General features: G+C 37.1%; 2 protein-coding genes and 1 pseudogene across 9 annotated transcripts in view; 1 reads left to right on the top strand and 2 right to left on the bottom strand.

The window, feature by feature from the left end:
* The window catches only part of LOC102511755 (protein NPAT), a 44,020-nt gene extending 37,058 nt beyond the window's left edge, over positions 1–6,962 (bottom strand). Inside the window, exon 1 of one of the 2 annotated variants that reach the window (XM_006174885.3) lies at positions 6,805–6,962. In XM_006174885.3, coding sequence (XP_006174947.1) covers positions 6,805–6,841 — 37 coding nt within the window. In that variant the 5' untranslated portion in view covers positions 6,842–6,962. The remainder of the gene's footprint in view (positions 1–6,804) is intronic. The other variant, XM_032472515.1, reaches the window with a different exon arrangement.
* Positions 6,963–7,131: 169 nt separating this feature from the next.
* ATM (ATM serine/threonine kinase) overlaps positions 7,132–19,314 on the top strand; it is a 117,195-nt gene continuing 105,012 nt past the window's right edge. For 3 of the 7 annotated variants that reach the window (XR_004316929.1, XM_032472512.1, XM_032472509.1), the window contains exons 1-5: positions 7,134–7,941; positions 11,315–11,415; positions 11,520–11,632; positions 12,898–13,043; positions 16,234–16,398. Coding sequence is in view for 6 of the 7 variants with exons in the window: in XM_032472512.1 (XP_032328403.1) it covers positions 11,344–11,415; positions 11,520–11,632; positions 12,898–13,043; positions 16,234–16,398 (496 nt within the window). In the remaining variant the exon portion in view is untranslated. Of the gene's footprint in view, positions 7,942–11,314; positions 11,416–11,519; positions 11,633–12,897; positions 13,044–16,233; positions 16,399–19,314 lie in introns of all 7 variants that reach the window. The other 4 variants (XM_032472513.1, XM_032472514.1, XM_032472510.1 and 1 more) reach the window with 3 other exon arrangements.
* LOC116661216 lies at positions 15,196–15,355 on the bottom strand (annotated as a pseudogene).

Here is a 19,314-nt window from a genome sequence, read left to right as displayed (position 1 = left end):
GGAGAGGGTGTGGAGAAAAGGGAATCCTCTTATACTGTTGGTGGGAATGTAGTTTGGTGCAGCCATTATGGAAAACAGTATGGAGATTCCTCCAAAAACTAAAAAGAGACTTACCATTTGATCCAGCAATCCCACTTTTGGGTATATATTCAAAGGGAACTCTAATTTGAAAAGATACATGCACCCCAACATTCATAGCAGTCCTATATACAATAGCCAAGACGTAGAAGAAACCTAAGTGTTCACTGACAGACGACTGGATAAAGAAGTGGTATTTTTATACAATGGAATAGTACTCAGCCATAAAAAAGAATAAAATAATGCCATTTGCAGCAATATGAATGGACCTAGAGATCGTCATTCTAAGTGAAGCCAGAAAGAGCAAGAAAAATATCATTTGATATCACTTATATGTGGACTATAAAAAAAAAAGAAAAAGAAAAAAAAAAGACTGAATTCATCTACAAAACAGAAACAGACTCGCTGACACAGTAAACAATCTTATGGTTACCGGGGAAAGGGGGTGGGAAGGGATAAATTTTGGAGTTTGAGATTTACAAATGTTAGCCACTATACATAAAAATAGATTAAAAAAATTTCTTCTGTATAGCACAGGGAACTATGTTCAGTATCTTGTAATAACCTTTAATGAAAAAGAATATGAAAACGAATATATGTATGTATATGCATGACTGGAACATTGTGTTGTACACCAGAAATTGACACATTGTAACTGACTGTACTTCAATAAAAAAAAGATCTTGTAAAATAAATACATAAATTAAAAAAATAGTTAAAAAAATAAATTCCCCTCTAAGCACTGCTTTAGCTGTATCACATAAATTTTGATAGGCAGTATTTTTATTATCATTCAATTCCAAATTTTTCCTAATTTCTATTCAGATTTTTGTCTTTGACCCATTGGTTTTATAGAAGTGAATTTATTCATTTTCAGATGTATGGGGTTTTTAAGTTACTTTAAAAAATTGACTTCTTGCTTAATTACAGTGAGTCAGAAAACATTCTATATTATTTGATTTATTTGAAATTTCCTGAGACTTGCCTTATGGCTCAGGATGCGGTAACTTTTAATAAATATTTCATGTTTATTTGAAAGAGGGGGAAAAAAGATTTAAACTGAAGATCCCAAACAATTTCTTTTCATGGTGCAAAGTTTCAAAACTACTAATCACCCCAGATGCATGCATAACCACTTGGGGCTTCTAAGAGGTGCCGGTATTAAATTTAATTCCTTAAAAGTAGATTTGCTTTTCTCTAGATCAAATCTTCTCAAAAAGAGTGACATAGCCCCAAGAGGGTGAAAATTGGTACTGGGGAGGAAGAAATATCACTCTTTTCATGCATAAATCACAGTTAAACATGCAATATGTAAACAGTATATTTGTAACATTAAAATTTCACGTGGGGGGGCAATTAGGGAAAAAAATGTCTAAAAATATTTCCTAAGGGTATGGTAATGAAATAAAGGTTGAGAAACACTACTTAAGACAAAATGTAGTGATATACAGTTAACCTTTCTCAGAAAAATATGTTCTGGGCTAGCATACCCTGGGAAATGAATCACCTAAGGTCAGATAGTTTATGGCTTCTCATAAGATATCAGACTTTTGTATAGTATTGCGTATTTGTATTTTCATTGAGAAAAGGCTTTGTTAAAAGGCTAGAATGCTTCTATAACAAGGGTTTAAAAGTTGTGATGCATTTTGAATAGCAGTATCTGAGATATCTCTCCTGCTCTTAAAAATAATGTTCAACTTTGAGCAATTTAGAATTCCTATTTTAGATTACATGATGTACTTTCCCTTACTATTGTCTGGGAAGTTCCAAAATAATGTGGTAAAGCAATAACTGGCTGTTTTCATGTTCATTTATTACTACATATATTCAGTTAACCAGTTATTTGCCTACAAAAAGCTTTTTTTTAAAATCATAATTAGGTACCTGACTGTAACCAATTCTCAATCAGAACAGGAGAAATTGTAAGTACATGTTATTCTTAGTCTAAACCATTACAACGAAAATACAAAATAAGGACAAATGATCTCTTATTACAATAATAATACAAATAGTTACTCTTCAATCAAAATTAGTTTTAAGTTGTTTCTCCTTTTTATTCCTTAAGAAAAAACTTTTAGAATAAAATAACTATGCCTTTTGTATAAACTTACAACAATCTTCAAATAGGTAAGAAAGCATGCCTGAATTTCCTTTTTTCTTTTATATAATACTGTCTTCTGCCTGTTTTTCAATGGAAGTAGTAATGAGTAACAAAACAGATTGAAGGGGAAATATAATTGAAAAAGAGAAGAAAAGACAAAACCTAACTGCATCTAGCGTTTTTTGAATTTTAGGAATTGGGATGCCAAGAGCCTGCACTCTCTTATTTCTATTTATAGAGAGGGAAAGGTAGAGAGGTGTCTGATGATGAAAGCAAGAGATAGCAAATCCCCTTACATAAAAACATTTCCTTCACATAGTCTAATAATTCATTAGAAATATCAACAGTTTAATGATCTTTAAAAAAATGTAAATAATTCTTGGGAAGACTTAACTTTCAGTGCCTTATATTACTATATTCACAAAGAACAAAGACAAAATCTCATCTCTATAAAGAAGCTATGATCTACAAGGACCCGGATGATATATATTCAAACAACTACAACCCAAAGCAAAGGCTGTAAGACAACCGGACTTACTTCATAGGAGCTAGGGACAGTATTAACAGTCTTGGGGAATATTATGCATGTTTCAAGGAAGGGATGAGTCTTGAAAGAGTGGGGAATCCCAGTGAAGCTGATGTAAAGCATATACGGAGCATATATGGAGAACATGCCTGGTCTGGATGAAGCACAAGGTATATGACAGAGAACAGCTGGAGATACAACTGAAAAAACAGAATGCGTAAGGATCATAAAACACTGTAAATGCCAGCAATGACATTATATTACTATGAATCAATACCAGAATATGAATAAACAAAATCTGAATAAATGACGTATTATTCTGCAAACAAAGGGGAAAGCCATGATCACAGCAACACTTCTGTAAATATTTAGTAAATATCCATGTCTTGTTGATATAAAGGTGAATAGGACCAATGGCTCTTCAGCTTTCAGAAGTATGTTGGTCCTGGTTGTTTGCCTTGAAATCTATTCTTTCTCCTTCCCCTGCTCTGCACTGTAGGACAGGAAACCAAACCCCATGCAGGCAATTTCCTAGCCTACTCATCAGCTAGCTTCTGGCTGGGTTCGATCAATGGGAAGCACCAGTGGGAGACTGGAAGGCAATTAGAAGGAGCCACGTTTTTTCCATCCCATTTCGTCTTTGCCCTGGTAGAGTCTCCTCTAATACTGCTCCATCACCAGACAAGTCTACCTTTCAGCTTCCACACAGTGAAACAAGCCTCTGGGTTGCTTCATCTCTCCTTGTCCTCCTGATTATCACAGTGGCTTCCTACTGTTGCTACCCTCTGAACTGGCTCATGTAAGTTGCTTGTCTTATTAGCTTTTATATCACCAGTGTAACCAATTCCCTCATTAAATCCCTCCATGTTAAATACACAGATTAGTTTCAGTTTTCCTGAACGGATGCTGACTCATACAGAAAGGAAAAAAACCTATTTAGTAATCTAAAGAAAGTTCTGGATACTTTACCCATAACAAATGCTCCACCTGCACATAAACCTTTACAGATAGTCTGGGGGCTCTCAGAACTCTTGAAGCCTGTCTATTAACCCCAGATTAAGAATACTGAATAGGACAAAAAGATAAGTTTCAGTTTTGAGAAGATGAAGTTCTACAGGTGAATGATGGTGATGGTTACAGAACAATGTGACTTTACTTAATGCCACAAAACTGTAAAAATGGCTAAAATGGTAAAATTCCATTGTTTTATTTTACCAAAAAAAAGTATGTAAACACACAGCTATGATAAAACATGGTAAGGCTATGACGGAAGTAATCTACAAAGCCATGGGAGCATTTAAGGATAAAAGTACTAACTGTACCTGTTGGGAAAAGTTTCAGTGATTACATTTGACCTGAACCTTGAATTCAAGTGTACTAGGAAAATGTAGAAAAACACTGCAGGCAGAGGGGAAAGAATACATAAAAGGAATATTTGGAGAAACTGCAAGTAGTTTGGTATGCTGGGAGCAGAGGGCAGATGCTGAGCTGAGATCAAGCAGGAGAGGTCGGCAGGATCAGTTCCACAGAGTATACTGTACGACAGACTGATAAAAACAAAACTGGTGGCCCAGAGGCAACAAACAATGCTTTGATGTATTTTGGCATAAGAATTTAAAGAAATTCCAGCAAGGCAACAGCTGGATGGAGCTGAGTAGCAAGTGCTGTTTAAGGGGAGTAGTGAGGTACAAAAGTCAGTGCACTATGTTGAAGAATGAAAGGTAAGTGAGGAAGCAGAGCAACTAAGGAGAACTCATTGTTCTTTGAATAAATTTGACTTGTGAAAGGGCGACACAGAGCACTAGATAAAATGTGAGGCAGGGTCTAGGAAAGTGTTTTGGTGTGTATGGGTAAGGGTAAAAAAACCTAATTATGTAAACTCTAAGGGGAGAACTTCTCTATTCTTAGCATTTGGCATAGTGCCTGGAACATACTAAGCACCCAAAGGTTTGCTGAAAGAACATAATGAAGAAAAGGGGCCAACGATGAGAACGGCTGAAGATGGGGAGGGAATACTGACAGAAGAAGAATAATGAACAAATAATAAAACTGTTAATGTTTTAAGCCATTAAGTTTCGCCATCACAGATCTCTGCTGATACGATAATGCTAAATGAAAGAAGCTGTGAGATGGGTGAATGCGAGATTTGGGTTTTTTTTTGGATATTATATTCTTTTGCACAATTTGAAATTTTTGGTAGTGCACAACTTTTTCAACTTTCAGAAGAGGAGGAATAGTGTGAATTCTTTAGACAGATTTTTCTAACAGTTAATAATATGAATTTGAAGACTATATGAGAAGCCATGACAACAGTCCAAAAGAGAAGTAAATGGGAGGCACATTACTAGGATTCGTGGCAATGAAAATTACAATGTGAATGACAAACAAGAATTTTAGGATAAGAAACAATAGCTCTGTAGTTTCTATCCATTAAAAAAAAAAAAGGACATCTAGGAGAGCAGCTGTTTTGTGGAGAATAAATATTCATAAGTTTGGTGTAAATGACTCCAGTTAGAAAAGCATTCTGATTTCTTAAGACCAGTGGTTTTTGCCCTCCAGGGAACATACTGGCAATACCTGGACATTTTTTTGCTGTTGTTGTCACTACTGGGTAGGGGTGGGGTTTGGGGTCCTACTTGTATCTAATGCATAGAGGCCAGGGATGCTGCTAAACATTCCACAATGCACAAGACAGCTCCCTGTAATAGATGGCTTTAATTGCATAAATAAATAAATGGCCTTAAATGTCAACAGCGCTGAGGGTGAGAAACCCTGTTGGAGACTACAGTTACTGAAACTCAACTGGATTACCAAACAGTCAAAACTCGAAAATTCTTGAGCAATCTGCATGGAGGGAGAAATTAAGCATGTCAGTGTTACCGTGAACTTTGTGAAAGTCTACTTTGGATCTGTTTACATATAAGCCTAATTAATACAACAATTACAAGATAGCTAGCTTTTTCTCCGATATAGATGTAGGTTAACTGTTGATATTCAGTTCTGATAAAGTGAGCAAAAGATTAACAGAACATTAACAAAATATTAATTTAAACGTAAATCATTATTTTCTCCAAAAACAGGTGGTGAAACCATTACCCTCTAATGTTGTCTACAAAATATGCTTATCAAGAGCCTGTGTACAAAAGCCATTTTTTTGAACAGGGCTGAGTACTTAAAAAAAATAAGACAAATAGATTTTTCTGACAATGAAATAATGGTAGTAATGGCCATGGATACCAGGGGAAGTTTCATCACAGATGTTTACCATTTACCATTCACATATGTCTGTAAATCACTGGCTCGGGTTCTGAGCTTTACGTGGCTCTCATTCCCAGCAGTACAATCCTCTTTATTCTTTCAGTGGACAAACAACAAAACCCGTTTCCCACACAGACAATACATGCTGACAACTGACCGTGGAACTAACTCTTTCCAAACTGAGGAAAAGCTAACCAGGACTAGAAAATGTTCAATTGGACGGCATTTCCCCTGTGAAAATTCTTGCTAATCAAAAGAACCGGAACTGCTTCTGTTTTAAAGTATGCAATTAGCGTTTCAAACCTCTACAACGGACGACTTCTTGCGGTAGAGTGGGGAGAGAGAAGATCACCTCATTTATCCCCAATTCGTAGTTTTAAGAACGAGTTACGAGAAGGGCGACAAGAAGGTCCTTCTACAAAGCTGGGTGGCTGGGGAAGTCCTTATTTTTTCCTAATTTGGCCCCAGCTCTGACAAGGGAAAGTGCGCCCAAGGCTGAAGAACACGTAGCCTGTCCATCACGCAGGCAACTCTCCTGAAGGCGTCCCAGTTAAGTGTGCAGGCCTGACTCTCCCTCCGAATCCGGGCCTCAGGTGTTCCACCGCGAGCTTCTCTTCAGTCTCCCCTCGCCCCGCAGCCTCGGAGGACAGGGGCGTCCACATACAAAGAACCTTATATTGCCCGAGCCTCCGAATGAAGAAGACGCACTGCCAGTGTGAACTTGCAGGCGGGGAGGCAAAGCCCCGAAGCTTCCCTACCCTGGTAAAGCCTTTGGGCCGCAAAGGTCCTTCCGTCCTTCTCAGCCTGGCCCAGTATCCCTCCCTCCCGAGTCCGCACTTACCCAGTACCAGCCGCGCCACGTCCGAAGGCAACAACATGATCGAAGCCGCAGAAGGAGCCGCAGTAAGAGACGAGACTCATGTAAAAGCCAACGCAGCGACAGCTCCTGCACCGCATCTCACGGTTCCAGCGGCGGCACTGAACCCGCGGCAATTTGTCCCGCCCCTTTCGCTCCACGCCAGCCAATCGCTTCCGCGGGAGAGAGAAAGGCGCCGAAATGAAACCCGCCTCCGGTCTCCTCGGAACTGTCGTCACATCCGGCCTGACATTTGAGGGGTGGGGCTGAAGGGCGCGAGGAGGCGGGGCGAGAACGCCGGTGGGGCAAGCGGCGGACGCAGGGTCGCACTCCATTGGCGGGCAGGGCGCAGGCTCATTTGCTCAGACCGCCCTGATGTTTTGGGGAGCGAGGGCAGGTAGCGGAGAGCGTGCGCTGTTCGCGCGCATGGGCAGATGGTGTCTTGGGGGGCCCGTCAGCTTTACTGCTTCCTCGCGAGACAGACGCTGCACGGTCACGCCAGGTTTGACCCGGAAGCGGGAATAGCGCGTGGACCTGCCAGTCGGGCGGCCGGGGAGGCGAGTGGAGCGCGGCTCTAGGCTGCGGCAGCCGCCGCTTCCGGAGATTCCACTTTGTCAGTCCGAGTCCAGCGGAAGGGGCGCGGAAGCAACGCAGTGGCCTTTGCGCTGGGGAATTGAGTCGTGTCTGAGCCCTTCTGTCCTCGCCCCCAGGCGCACTCCTCCAGAGTGGCCCGTCACTCCTCTCCTCACCCCGGCTTGTCCAGCCCCGGTCCTCGTCGCCCTCTCCCGCCCTTTCTTCGTGCCCCTCGCGGATTTAGCCTTGAACCTTCTGAATGCCCAGAATTAAACCTACCTGCGCATCCCCTTACCCTGTCACCAGATTTAACTAGATAGCTCTGACTAATTATCTTTGTCTCCCCTCTAATAATTAGTGATCGGCGAGCAATTTTTTTTTTGAGGTTGAAATTGCAGTCTCGTGATTAAGAGCCTGGTCTCTGTCTGGACGCACACTCCCGAAGTTGGAATTCTGTCAGCCAGCTGTGCGACCTCGCTGTACCATCTTCCTTGTGGTGGCCTTGTCTTGGGGTGAGCACTCAAGAGCGTTCGCTGCTGTTTTTACCAGGTACAGACAGATAAAAAGACTGTTGCAATTCAGAGTGATAATGTGATAGAAGAGTATTGTGATGGTGAAGGAGTGAATAAGGTTCTGTGGAAATTCAGCCTGGGACAATCCAGTTTGCGCTGAGACCTTGCAGCGTTAAATTGCCCTGGAGAATGGTAGGAGCCTTCCAGACAGGATGCATATAGAGGCGCTAAGTGTAGAAGGTTCCTGAAGCTCAGGAGTGCGGTCTGGCATTGCATGAAATAGTTTTGGGCATTTTCAACATGTTGAAGTCATAGGAATGGATGAGATCATACTGGGAGAACATAGAATAAGAAGTAAGGAGACAAGGATGCGCTTTCAGATGTGGGTGGGAAAAGAACCCATCAAAAGAGACTTGTGAAACACAAAGGAAGGGAATAACCATAATTGCTAACATTTTTTGAGCATTTGCTATGTCCCAGGTACTGTGTTAAACAGGTTCACGAATCCTTACAATAACTCTTAGAAGTTCTAGTTCAGTTCTGGTCTTGTTTTTCGTTTTATCATTGAGAAAACCAAGGGTTAGAGAAATTAGCTAACTTGCCCAAGGTTGTACAGCTTGCAAGTGGCAGGACCACGATATGAATTAGTGCAATATAACTACAGAGCCTACATTCTTACCACTAGAAAAGAATGGCACGCCAAAGGCAGAATTAGATCCAGGAAAATGGGATATAAGCATTGTTGTCAAATTCTGCAGAGGAATCAACTTGGTTGAAATCTGAAAAGGAACAATGGATTTCCCAATTCAGAGGCTGTTACTTAGGAAATATGTATCACACCCGTTGCATATTGGGAGTGGAACCTGGATAGTTGTGAATTAATGTATTAATTGAATTCAACTTTATCTGGTGACGCTCTTACCCTAGTTAACTACTCTCTAGTTCCTTTGGTCGTCGATCAGTTCCTCCAACATACTTTGAGTTTTTCCTTAGGACCCTTTGGCTATGCTAGTCTTCTTTAAGATTTTGGTCCTCTAGCTCTTTCTGTGATTGGCACCAGTTCATTCAGATCTTGGCTTTATTGTAATCTCCTCTGATACATGTTCCTTGATAATTTATAAAAATGACCCTCTCCAATGTTACTGCATATTTGCTTCCTTTGGGTCATATACCACTATTTGGAATTATGCATTGGTTTATCAGTGTACTTGTTTATTGTCACTCTCCCCCGCTGGTTATGACTCCATGAGGGTAGGATTAGGTCTTCCTACCCCTAACAGAGTACCTCGAACACAGTAGCTGCCCAGTGAGTACTGCTGCATGGATCAGTGAATGAACATTTCCTGTTTATGTAGGTAATGCTGAATTGTTTTATTTTCTTGAAAGTAGTCGATCTCTGAGAAATGGATAGGAGGAAAAGCAAGTTAAGAAAAGCCACAGCTTAAAAAAAAGTTTAGGGCTAACACTTCTCGAAGTGTCACAAGTTTAGTAAACATGCATCTTTTTCCACGTTATAAATAACATATTTAGGGATAAAGGTGCCAGCTTTTATGGATCTTTGGATCATTGCTAAGGTGTTTTCATTGGTTAGAATCCCAATTTTATTTTCCTTATTGACTCAAGAGGGCTTTAAACTAAGATTGAGCCAGGAGGGAGGAGTCTTAGGTAAAACTATAAGGAATGGGAAAATGAAAACGATGGTCTTTGCCTTCAAGAGGTATACAATGGGATGAGAAAGGCTACCAGGTAAATAACAACCTGTATTTTACAGCATAGTAAAGGAGGGTGTGAGAGGAATAAAGCAGTTAGAACAACTATTGAATATAAATGGGGAAGAGAATTAGAGCTATCTGCCAATAAAATAGGTAGTCTTATTAGGTAGTTTGTTCTGAGAGTGTTTAAAGAGAGGGCTATAATTTTGCAGCAGAGATTTCTCCCTTTGTAGGAAGATGGCACGTGGTCTCTCAGTTCCGCCCAATTTTAAGATTCTGTGAGATTGAGCAGAGGCAGAGAAACATACTTGATTTTGAAAGACTGAGTAGAATTTATGTGGATGGGTGGGAAAAGGACTTTGCTCACCGTTTTTCCTCCTGAGATACATATGTAGTGTAGTTATAGTAGATATACATATGTATATCGTTTATAAACGTTTATAGTAACGAAGCTTTTTTGGTAAAAAGACTCAGAAATAATAAAACAAAATGCTTTTCTTGAAAGATTTAAAAAAAATTATCAAAGGAAGGTGTAATTATATCAGAAAACCTAAAAGGAGGAGGGCTAGTGTAATGGCATTAAGGAGTAAGAAAATATAGTTGATGTTTGAATTTGCAAGGGATATCACTATAGCATACAATTTCCTTCATCTTTTTTTTATAACAATATCATTTTCCTCGGACTTTCGTATATTAAATGAGAACCATGAATTCAGTTGAGATGTAAGTGCTAGGCAAGGCTTACCAGCTCTGATAACCTCCTGCATATCAGTTCTAAATCATAAGCAATTTAAGTTTTTGGTTCAGCAAAATGACAAGTCACTACATATAAGAAAGGTTGCATTTAAATAGTTCAGTCAGTGTTACATCCTGAAGTGCTCTTTTCCTTATTCTTTGCCTGGCTGTGTTCTCTTCATCTTTTGTGTTTCAGTTTAAATGTCATGTTTCTAGACGGACATGGAGATTGTCATACCTAAGTGAAGTTAAGCTAGAAAGAGAAAGAAAAATACCATATGATATCACGTAAATGTGGAATCTAAAAAAATTGACACAAATGAACTTATTTACAAAACAGAGCCAGATACACAGACATAGAAAACAAACTTATGATTACCAGAGGGGGGAAAGGGGTGGGAAGTGGTAAACTGGGAGTTTAGGATTTGCAGATACTAACTACTGTATATAAAGTAGACAACCAACAGTGTCCTACTGTATAGCATAGGGAACTATACCTTCTAATAGCCTATAAAGAAAAAGAATATGAAAAGGAATATGTATAATGTTTAACTGAATCACTATGCTGTACACCAGAAAATAACACAACATTGTAAACTGACTATACTTCAGTTTAAAAAAAAACACAATAAAAAAGTCATATTTCTTAGAAGAGATCTCAGAACAATAAAATAAATTATACATTTCTTACTTTTATCCTGCAACACATTCAACACACATTTGTTGATTTAGAAAAAAAATATTCCAAGTTCTTCTTTTCCCTGTTGAGCTGCATATCTCCCATTTGAACTTGTGTAGTTGATATTTTGAATGTTAAAGCTTTGTTTTGATATGTTCTATTAATATTTTGGAAATATTAAGAAAAATCATTGTGCATTATAGTATACCTCTGGTTATATGTTTAGGTCTAACTATATATTAATACCACAGTCTGAGATAATTTTCCTTTTTTTTTTTTTACAGACAATGATGTGTTTCTGAAATTCTGAACCATGAGTCTAGCACTTAATGATCTGCTTATTTGCTGCCGTCAACTAGAACATGATAGAGCTACAGAACGAAGGGTAGTAAATTACTTAAATTTAATCTTTTCTTGAAAGAAGTGTGTGATCTGTAACTCATTATTTTTGTTTTTTGTTTTTTGTTTTTTGTTTTTTTTCATTTTCAGAAAGAGGTTGAGAAATTTAAGCGCCTGATTCAGGATCCTGAAACCATTCAACATTTAGATCGGCATTCAGATTCCAAACAAGGCAAATACTTGAATTGGGATGCTGTTTTTAGGTATTCCTTTCTAGTTTTTTTTCTCTTTCATTTTTATTTCTGTTGTGTATTTTTTGTGTGTAAGTAGGTCTAATTTATCTTTGCTCCCTATCTGCCATTGTGCATTGCAATGAAATTGGCACTTAATATTTAACTGAAATGTAATTTTTAAAGGATGTTCATATGGAAAAAGTTAAAAAATTTTTAGATCATTTGCTCAATAAAATGTCTTAGACATATCTCACTCAAGATTAGAGAGAATTTCTTTCATATCAGTTCATTCATAAGACTATTTCAAATTAGAGAATAAAATTAAGTTATAATAAGTCCTTTATTATTACTTTGACATCTTTAAATACTGCTCTAAGAAACTGCTATATGTTAAACTATAATAAAAAAGTAAAAAAGAATTTTAGAGTGATTCTGTATGGATACAGTTAAAAAACAAAACTCAGGCATTGGAAAGATACAATTTGTTGCTGTATTGGAATAGCAAAGAGAATTGATGCTTTTTACATTAAGATGTAATTTTTAACTATGAAGTTCATTTATAACTAGAAATACCTTATAAGACAGGAAAGATGAATAAAATATTTTAAATTAATACAGAATACTGAGAAGCCTGAACATTTTCAGTCAAGGGGAAATACGAATATTTACTTGCTCTAGAGTATTTAGAACAGATAATCTTTTATTTTTTAGCTTTTATTTGGTACTAGATAGACTGTTGCAGATTTCATTGTGGATAGTGTGAAAAATACATACTTCTTTTCCTCTGGTTACTCAGTTTATTTCAGATACCACAAATACAGTTATTATCTAAAGACAAAAACTGTTTTGCCTAGCTGATCAGGTAGGCCAAATAGACCCCTGGCATTCCCAACTCATCACGAATATTTTCTAAGCAGGCTTCGTTTAAAGGCTAAAAACATTACCAACGCCTAGGAAAGAGGTAGGTCATGTACACAGAACAGCAGAAAGACGTGAGAAAGAATTGAGAGCCCCTGATAGCATTGCAAGCTTTTAATGGTAAAATGAAAAAACAGGCATTAAAGCAATAGAAAATCATGGAGGTTATAAATTAAGAGCTTTGCAGTCCAGACTTTAAATTGGTGTTGAGGGCTTAGACCTTAAAAGAGAAATGTAATTGTTTTGTTTAGCTGGTACCGTGATTGAAGCAATGTGGTTTAAAAGATGCTGTTTATGATGACACGAAGGACTTTTTGAAACTGTTATAATAATTTAAGTACTTAATGAGTTTCTGAAATTGTTTCATTTTCTTGAAGATTTTTACAGAAGTATATTCAGAAAGAAACAGAATGTTTGAAAACAGCAAAACCAAATGTATCAGCCTCGACACAAGCCACCAGGCAGAAAAAGATGCAAGAAATCAGTAGCTTGGTCAAATACTTCATCAAATGTGCAAATAAAAGTAAGTGCTATTACTTGGCTTAATATGTTATTGTTACATGGGTTTGGTGTGAACATGGTGAGATAAAAGTTGAGTTCTAACTCTAATTTCTACTATATGTAATGATTTTTAATACTGTAAGTCCAAATAATTGGAGGAATTTATGCAAGCATGGAGGGATAGAACTCAGGGTTGAAAGGATTAAAAAATACTATTTTAGCTACCCATTCTTGGATCCCAGTGCAAGTGTCCCTGGCACTTAGGTAGCCTTAATGATTAGACATACCTTTTGTTTCTTTTTTATCTTTGAGTAGTTGTCATAGTAGTGAAAACCTGTCTCCTTTTCTTTTTTCTGTTTTTTGAGAGAATACAGAAAAATCCTCATCAGTTTTTTCAATGTGACATACTTGAGATACTTAAAGTTAGCTGTGATATTTCCTCTGAGTCCTTATCTCTAAGCTAAACAGACCTAATTCCTTTAGCTCATGTGACCTAGTTTTTATGTCCCTCTTTTCTGAATGTTCTGCAGTTTAATTTTCTATCTTTTAAAGTGTGGGACTCAGTCTTCTAAGTATATTCTGATTGGCCCAGAGTGGAGCAGGCCTTGCATGTCTTCTATTCTATACTTTTACTGATTCTAAGATCACATTAGCTTTCTTGGCAGTCAAAACCCACACTTTTAACTAACACTTTGCTTGCTGTTGATTTAGGAAAAAAAATGTACCAAGTTCTTTTTGTCCCTGTTGAGCCACATATCTCCCATTTTGAACTTGTACATTTGATATTTTGAAAAGCCAGTATTTTTGAACCAAAATCCTAGTAGGCCTTATGCAAGGAAATGAGTGTCATACAGCACTGAAAAGCTACAGACAGAGATGTTTGTTTAAGGACTTGGGCTCAAACTTTGTTTACTTTTCACGGATAAGAATGTGGCTTTGCGATACTAAATTTAGTTTAAGAGTCAGAAAAGCCCAATGTTGGTAAACATTATTAAGTGGAAGGATATAGATTGTTAGTGAATGTTATTTCAGAATGGTGGTTTGAGGCTTGAGTCTAAAAGACAATGGCTTTAGCAGAAATTTAGTTTTCCAGCTCCTCTGAGATGTCAGTTTGTGTGGATAGCTGTAGGTCCTGACAAGAGACTCCAGTATAGACAGCAGAAAGCTACACTGAAATAATTTGCACTCACTTTTGCTCTGCATCCATTAAAATTTGCATTCTTGGCTACTAATGCTGGGCTTTCAGTAGATCTTAGTATGTTTACAAACTTACAGACTTTGTGAGTGAGTGAGAGAAAGAAATTTGTAGTCCATTGTAGCCCTCCAGAAAAGTTTGCAGTGGAAAAAACCTTCAGCTATAAAATTTTACTTTATAGTGGAAAAAACCTTCAACTGCAAAATTAACAATGGAGATCACATTTTAAAATGTATGAAAGTATCAATTTGTTGGTTTACAGGAATGAAAATTTCAATGTAAGGTCATTTAAGTGTTTGAAAAATGGTATGTTTAAGGCTCTTTTTTCTTTCAAAAGTGACTTTATAACTTAAATACCTTTAATCTTGGAGCAAAACCAGGGAGCTACTACCATGTCATCTCATTTCTTCCATTTTTTTTTTCCAAAGTGTTGGAGGGTTGATGGGAATTTAAACACATATCCAGACTTTGCCAGGCTTGCTTAATTAACATTGGTATCCAAGATATGATGAAAGAAACAGATCAGAAAAAAAGAGGTAGCTGGGGAGGAACCAGCAAGCAAATATTGTTCAATCCTTTATATAAACATTTGTCTACTTCTCTGCAGACACAGCATAGACAGAGCTTAGAGAATAGAAAACTCAACTCTGAAGTATGTTAGATTCCACGAGATTCCTCAAAAATCTCTGTAGCCAACCTAGCTGTCCTTTTGAGGCAGATTTTTTAGAAATGTATGTGAGCATAATTTTTGAAACACTTCAATTTGGCAGAGGAAAGAAATACATTGGGATTAAGGCCAAAGGGAAATCTGATTTCATCCCAATACTAATTTATGTGGTTATTCAACGTGTTTATTAAGCATTTGCTGTTAGGACAGTTGCTGGAAATATGTGTTGAGATAAAGAGATTAATTCCATTGCTTAAGAATGTACTGATATAACAGATGTTATAGTTGGAAAATGTTGTAAGGATTGTAAGAGAAAAATGCACAGAGTGTTACAGCAGAGGATGTTATGACTGTGTGTTTCATCATTAGCTGGGTGCCTAAGATTATGATATAAGCCATAAGTAAAAATAATTTTTTAAACTAATAAGAACTGATACCACACTTGATCTTAGCCAAAAGGCTGAGAAATGATGATGTTTTAGTTATATCAGTGTATATCTATTTACCATACTTCTGAAGATGGTAACTAGTCCCATCATAAAAAAAAAACCTAACTAGAATATATTCAGAATTACATAATGATTTGCACCTTTCTCATAGCTTACAACAAAAAGTTTGTATGCAATTTTTTAGATCGTTAGTTTTGAAATATGAAAAATTTAAGCTGTGACATCAGTATGACTTACTAAAAGTAACAAATAATTTTTAAATGTACTTTTGTTACTTTTAAGAATATATCCATTAATGTTGATTTTTCAGGACCTCTAGTAAATAAATAAAACTAAAAATTGCATATTTATATGCCATAAATGCTGCTATAGGACTTGGGAGTAATTTTGCTTTTCAAAGTAAATAGTATTCTCCTTATAAACTTATTTTAATTAATTGAGCTTTTTGTAAAAAATTCCAAGAATCTTTGGGTCATTTTAGGTCTAATGCCAGAAATTGTGAATTATTAAAGTTAGAATGTGAATGAATGTTTTTGCTATATAATCCTATGGCGTTGGCAAACTTTTGTAAAGGGACCAGATAGTAAATGTTTTTGATTTTAGAGGCTATGTAGCACGTATCAACTACTCAGTTTTGCTGTTTCGGCAGGAAAGTAGGCATGTACAATATGTAAATGAATAGACATGTCTATGGTCCAGTAAAACTTTATTTCTAAAAGTAGGCAGTTGGCTGAATTTTGCCCCTGGGCCATAGTTTGCCAGTTCTTGTTTTACGAGAAGGATGTTGGTTAATAGTAATTTCCTAGATGGAAATATTTATATAATTAGCATTCCAAGTGTCTTTAACTTGTTTTTCTTTAAGATTTATATGTTTTTGTTTGTTTATTTTGTTTTTAAATAGGAGCACCCCGACTAAAATGTCAAGAACTCTTGAATTATATCATGGATACAGTGAAGGATTCATCTAATAGAGCCATTTATGGGGCCGATTGCAGCAACATATTGCTGAAGGACATTCTTTCAGTAAGGAAATACTGGTGTGAAATATCTCAGCAACAGTGGCTAGGTACGTTTTGAAGTTTGGTGTTTGCGAATTTTTCCTTGTGAAATGAAATATCACTGAAACAGCAGTCATAGTCTATTTATATTCCCCAGTGACCTCACAGTTTAACAGCAATAAAATTAAATGATTATAGAATCTGACAGTTAGTTTTCATGTATTATGTACTTCCTAAATTGTTGTCACTAATAATGTATTAGGTGCCTGCTGTCAAAACTGGAAGTATGGAAATCAGAGAAGCCATCCCTGTCCTCAAAGACTTGACAGTCCAGTGGCAGGAAAAAACAACACGATATAGACATATTTGGGTGCAGTGAATTCACAGATCAGTGACGCCTAAACGTGACAATGATTAAAGTGGAAAGAAGAAAACCAGGAGAGATGTTATAAAAGAGAAAGCAGGAGAGTTTCAAGTTGGAAGGGGTGTGACATTTTAAGTGTTGTAGAAATGATAAGACACAAAAGTATTCATTGGATTAGCCAGTTAGCAGATCACTGGTTAGGTAATGGAAATCAACAGCTTTAGCATGCAATATATAGGATCTAGTGACTTACAAGGTACGTAGAGTGGGGCGCCAGGGAGGGATTGTTGACAGTTTGTAGGTGAGAGGTACTGAGAGACCACAAATGAAGGAAGTTATGGTCAGAGACTGAAGCCTTTGAGTTTATTGATTTCAAAGGTGGAGTATTTCTGGGCCTGAGTGGGTTGAATGGATGAAAATGGGATTTTAATGAGGTGACTTTAAGCCAGATGTCAAAATCTTCTAATACTGCCATCTCTGAAAATTTAGAAACTGAGTATTTTTGATTGAGAAATATTCAAGATAAATTATGCTAACTTAAAAGACATTTACATTTATTTATTTTTTTTATTGTCAATTTATCATTTCAGAATGAAATGTTTGTGGCCTGTGAAACCATGCCCTCATCAGTGCCCTGCACTGTGCTTTACTGTTCCCACCTGAAAGAAGGCATTCTCAGCTGCTGCATTCATTTCTTATCTGGGGCCTTTGCTATTGCTCTAAACACAAAGGAGTCTGTGTCCCAGACCCGACCCTCAGTGAGCCTAGGTGCAGCCTTTGGAGAATTAGGCCAGTGATGTCTAGGACACCCCGACACGTCTGTCACCAAAATGGTTCATCCTAAATATTTAGGATATTTGTACATTTTAGATTGTAACTTGTAACAATGGGTCTCACTGAAACAAAGGCAGCTGTTCTAGTCTCTTTATGATTATTTCATCATTTGGCATGTTCTCTGAAATTCTCTTTATTTTTAAGCAAACTACTTTCACTTCTGATAACCAGCCTTTTTGTTGAATTATTTTTCTAGTTAGTTCTCTTCTCTGAAGCTTATTTCTCTGATGAAGACTCTGCTCCAAAAGTGATGTTTACATTCAAAATATATTTGGTAGGGTGGTGATTGAAGCCATGGTCATGGATGAGGCTGTCTAGGGAGAGAGTTAAGAATGAGATGAGACGGTGGCCTAAAACTGAGCAGACACTTCCGTGGAATCTGCTTGTTGATTTCTGCAAAAAAGTCCTGCTGGGATTTTATTGAGATTGGGTTGAATCTGTTTAACAATGTAGACTCTCCCAGTCCATGAACATACATCTCTAAATAAGTTTGTTTTTTTTTAAAAAAACACCTAAAACTTGTGTGCTATTAATTATAAAACTTACGTGTTTTATAAACACGTAAGTTTTATAATTAACAGCATACAGAATTTGTGTATTTTTGTTAGATTTATATTGCATCAGTTTGTAAATTTTACTGCTGTTTAAAAAAATTTTCTTTTCCATGTCATTCAATGCTGTTATACAGAAGTACAATTGATTTTTGTATATCAGTCATATATCCTGGAAGCTTGCTTAAATTGCTTACTAGATCTAGGAGCTCTTTTGTAGATTCTGTGGTATTTTTTATTTAGACAGTCATATCATCTGCAAGTAGTAGAGAGTTTTTTTGTTCCTTCATTTCTGGACCATGTGGCTTTATTTCTTTTTTCTGCCTTATATTGCCTAGGACCTCAGTATGATTTTTTACTAATGGTAAAGTGTACAAAACATTAAATTTACCATTTTAACCATCTTTCAGTATACAAATTCAGTGGCATTAAGTATGGTCACATTGTTGGGCAACCATCCCCAGTCATTTCCAGAACTTTTTTCATCTTCCCAAACTGAAACTCTACCCACTTAACAAGAACTTCCCCTACTCCCACCTTCCAGCTCTTGGCAACCATTCAAATCTTGATGAAGGTACTCTTGACTACTATCATTGCTGAGAGAAATAAGTTGCCCTCTTCCTCCGGTCAGAAATCTCATATCTTCTGCCAACATACATGAAACTGGCATTCTGATTTGTTAGGTTACAAATAAAGTCCCAGACCTTTTGCAGTTCTTGATACACTTCACACACATTATTAATCAATTAGTATTAAGACAAAACCAGACCAAACAATGGTGAGTGCGCTGTGACAACTGCTTTGTTAGGCCTAGCTGAAGGAATTTAGGATTAGAGAACTTAAGTAGTTTATCTGAGACCTGGCTCTTAAACTGATGTTCACATACTCTGCTGTCTGTAGTTGTTCTTGTCTTAAAGACAGTTTAATTAATAAAATTAAATATTAATGAAATGCTAAATATTAATGAAAAGAACGAAGCTGGGGGAATAACCCTCCCAGACTTCAGGCAATGCTACAGAGCTACAGTAATCAAAACAGCATGGTATTTGCACAAAAACAGACGTCCATACGTCAATGGAGCAGAATAGAGAGTCCAGAAATAAACCCACACCCTTATGGTCAATTAATCTTTGACAAAAGAGGCAAGAATATACAATGGATAAAAGACAATCTCTTTAGCAAGTGGTGTTGGGAAAGCTGGACAACTGCATGTAAATCAGTGAAGTTAGAGCACT

The sequence above is a fragment of the Camelus ferus genome, chromosome 33 (genome assembly GCF_009834535.1).
Source record: "Camelus ferus isolate YT-003-E chromosome 33, BCGSAC_Cfer_1.0, whole genome shotgun sequence".
NCBI classification, from domain to species: domain Eukaryota; kingdom Metazoa; phylum Chordata; class Mammalia; order Artiodactyla; family Camelidae; genus Camelus; species Camelus ferus.
The sequence above is the reverse complement of the archived record's forward strand: the minus strand, read 5'-3'. Positions and strand labels throughout refer to the sequence as shown.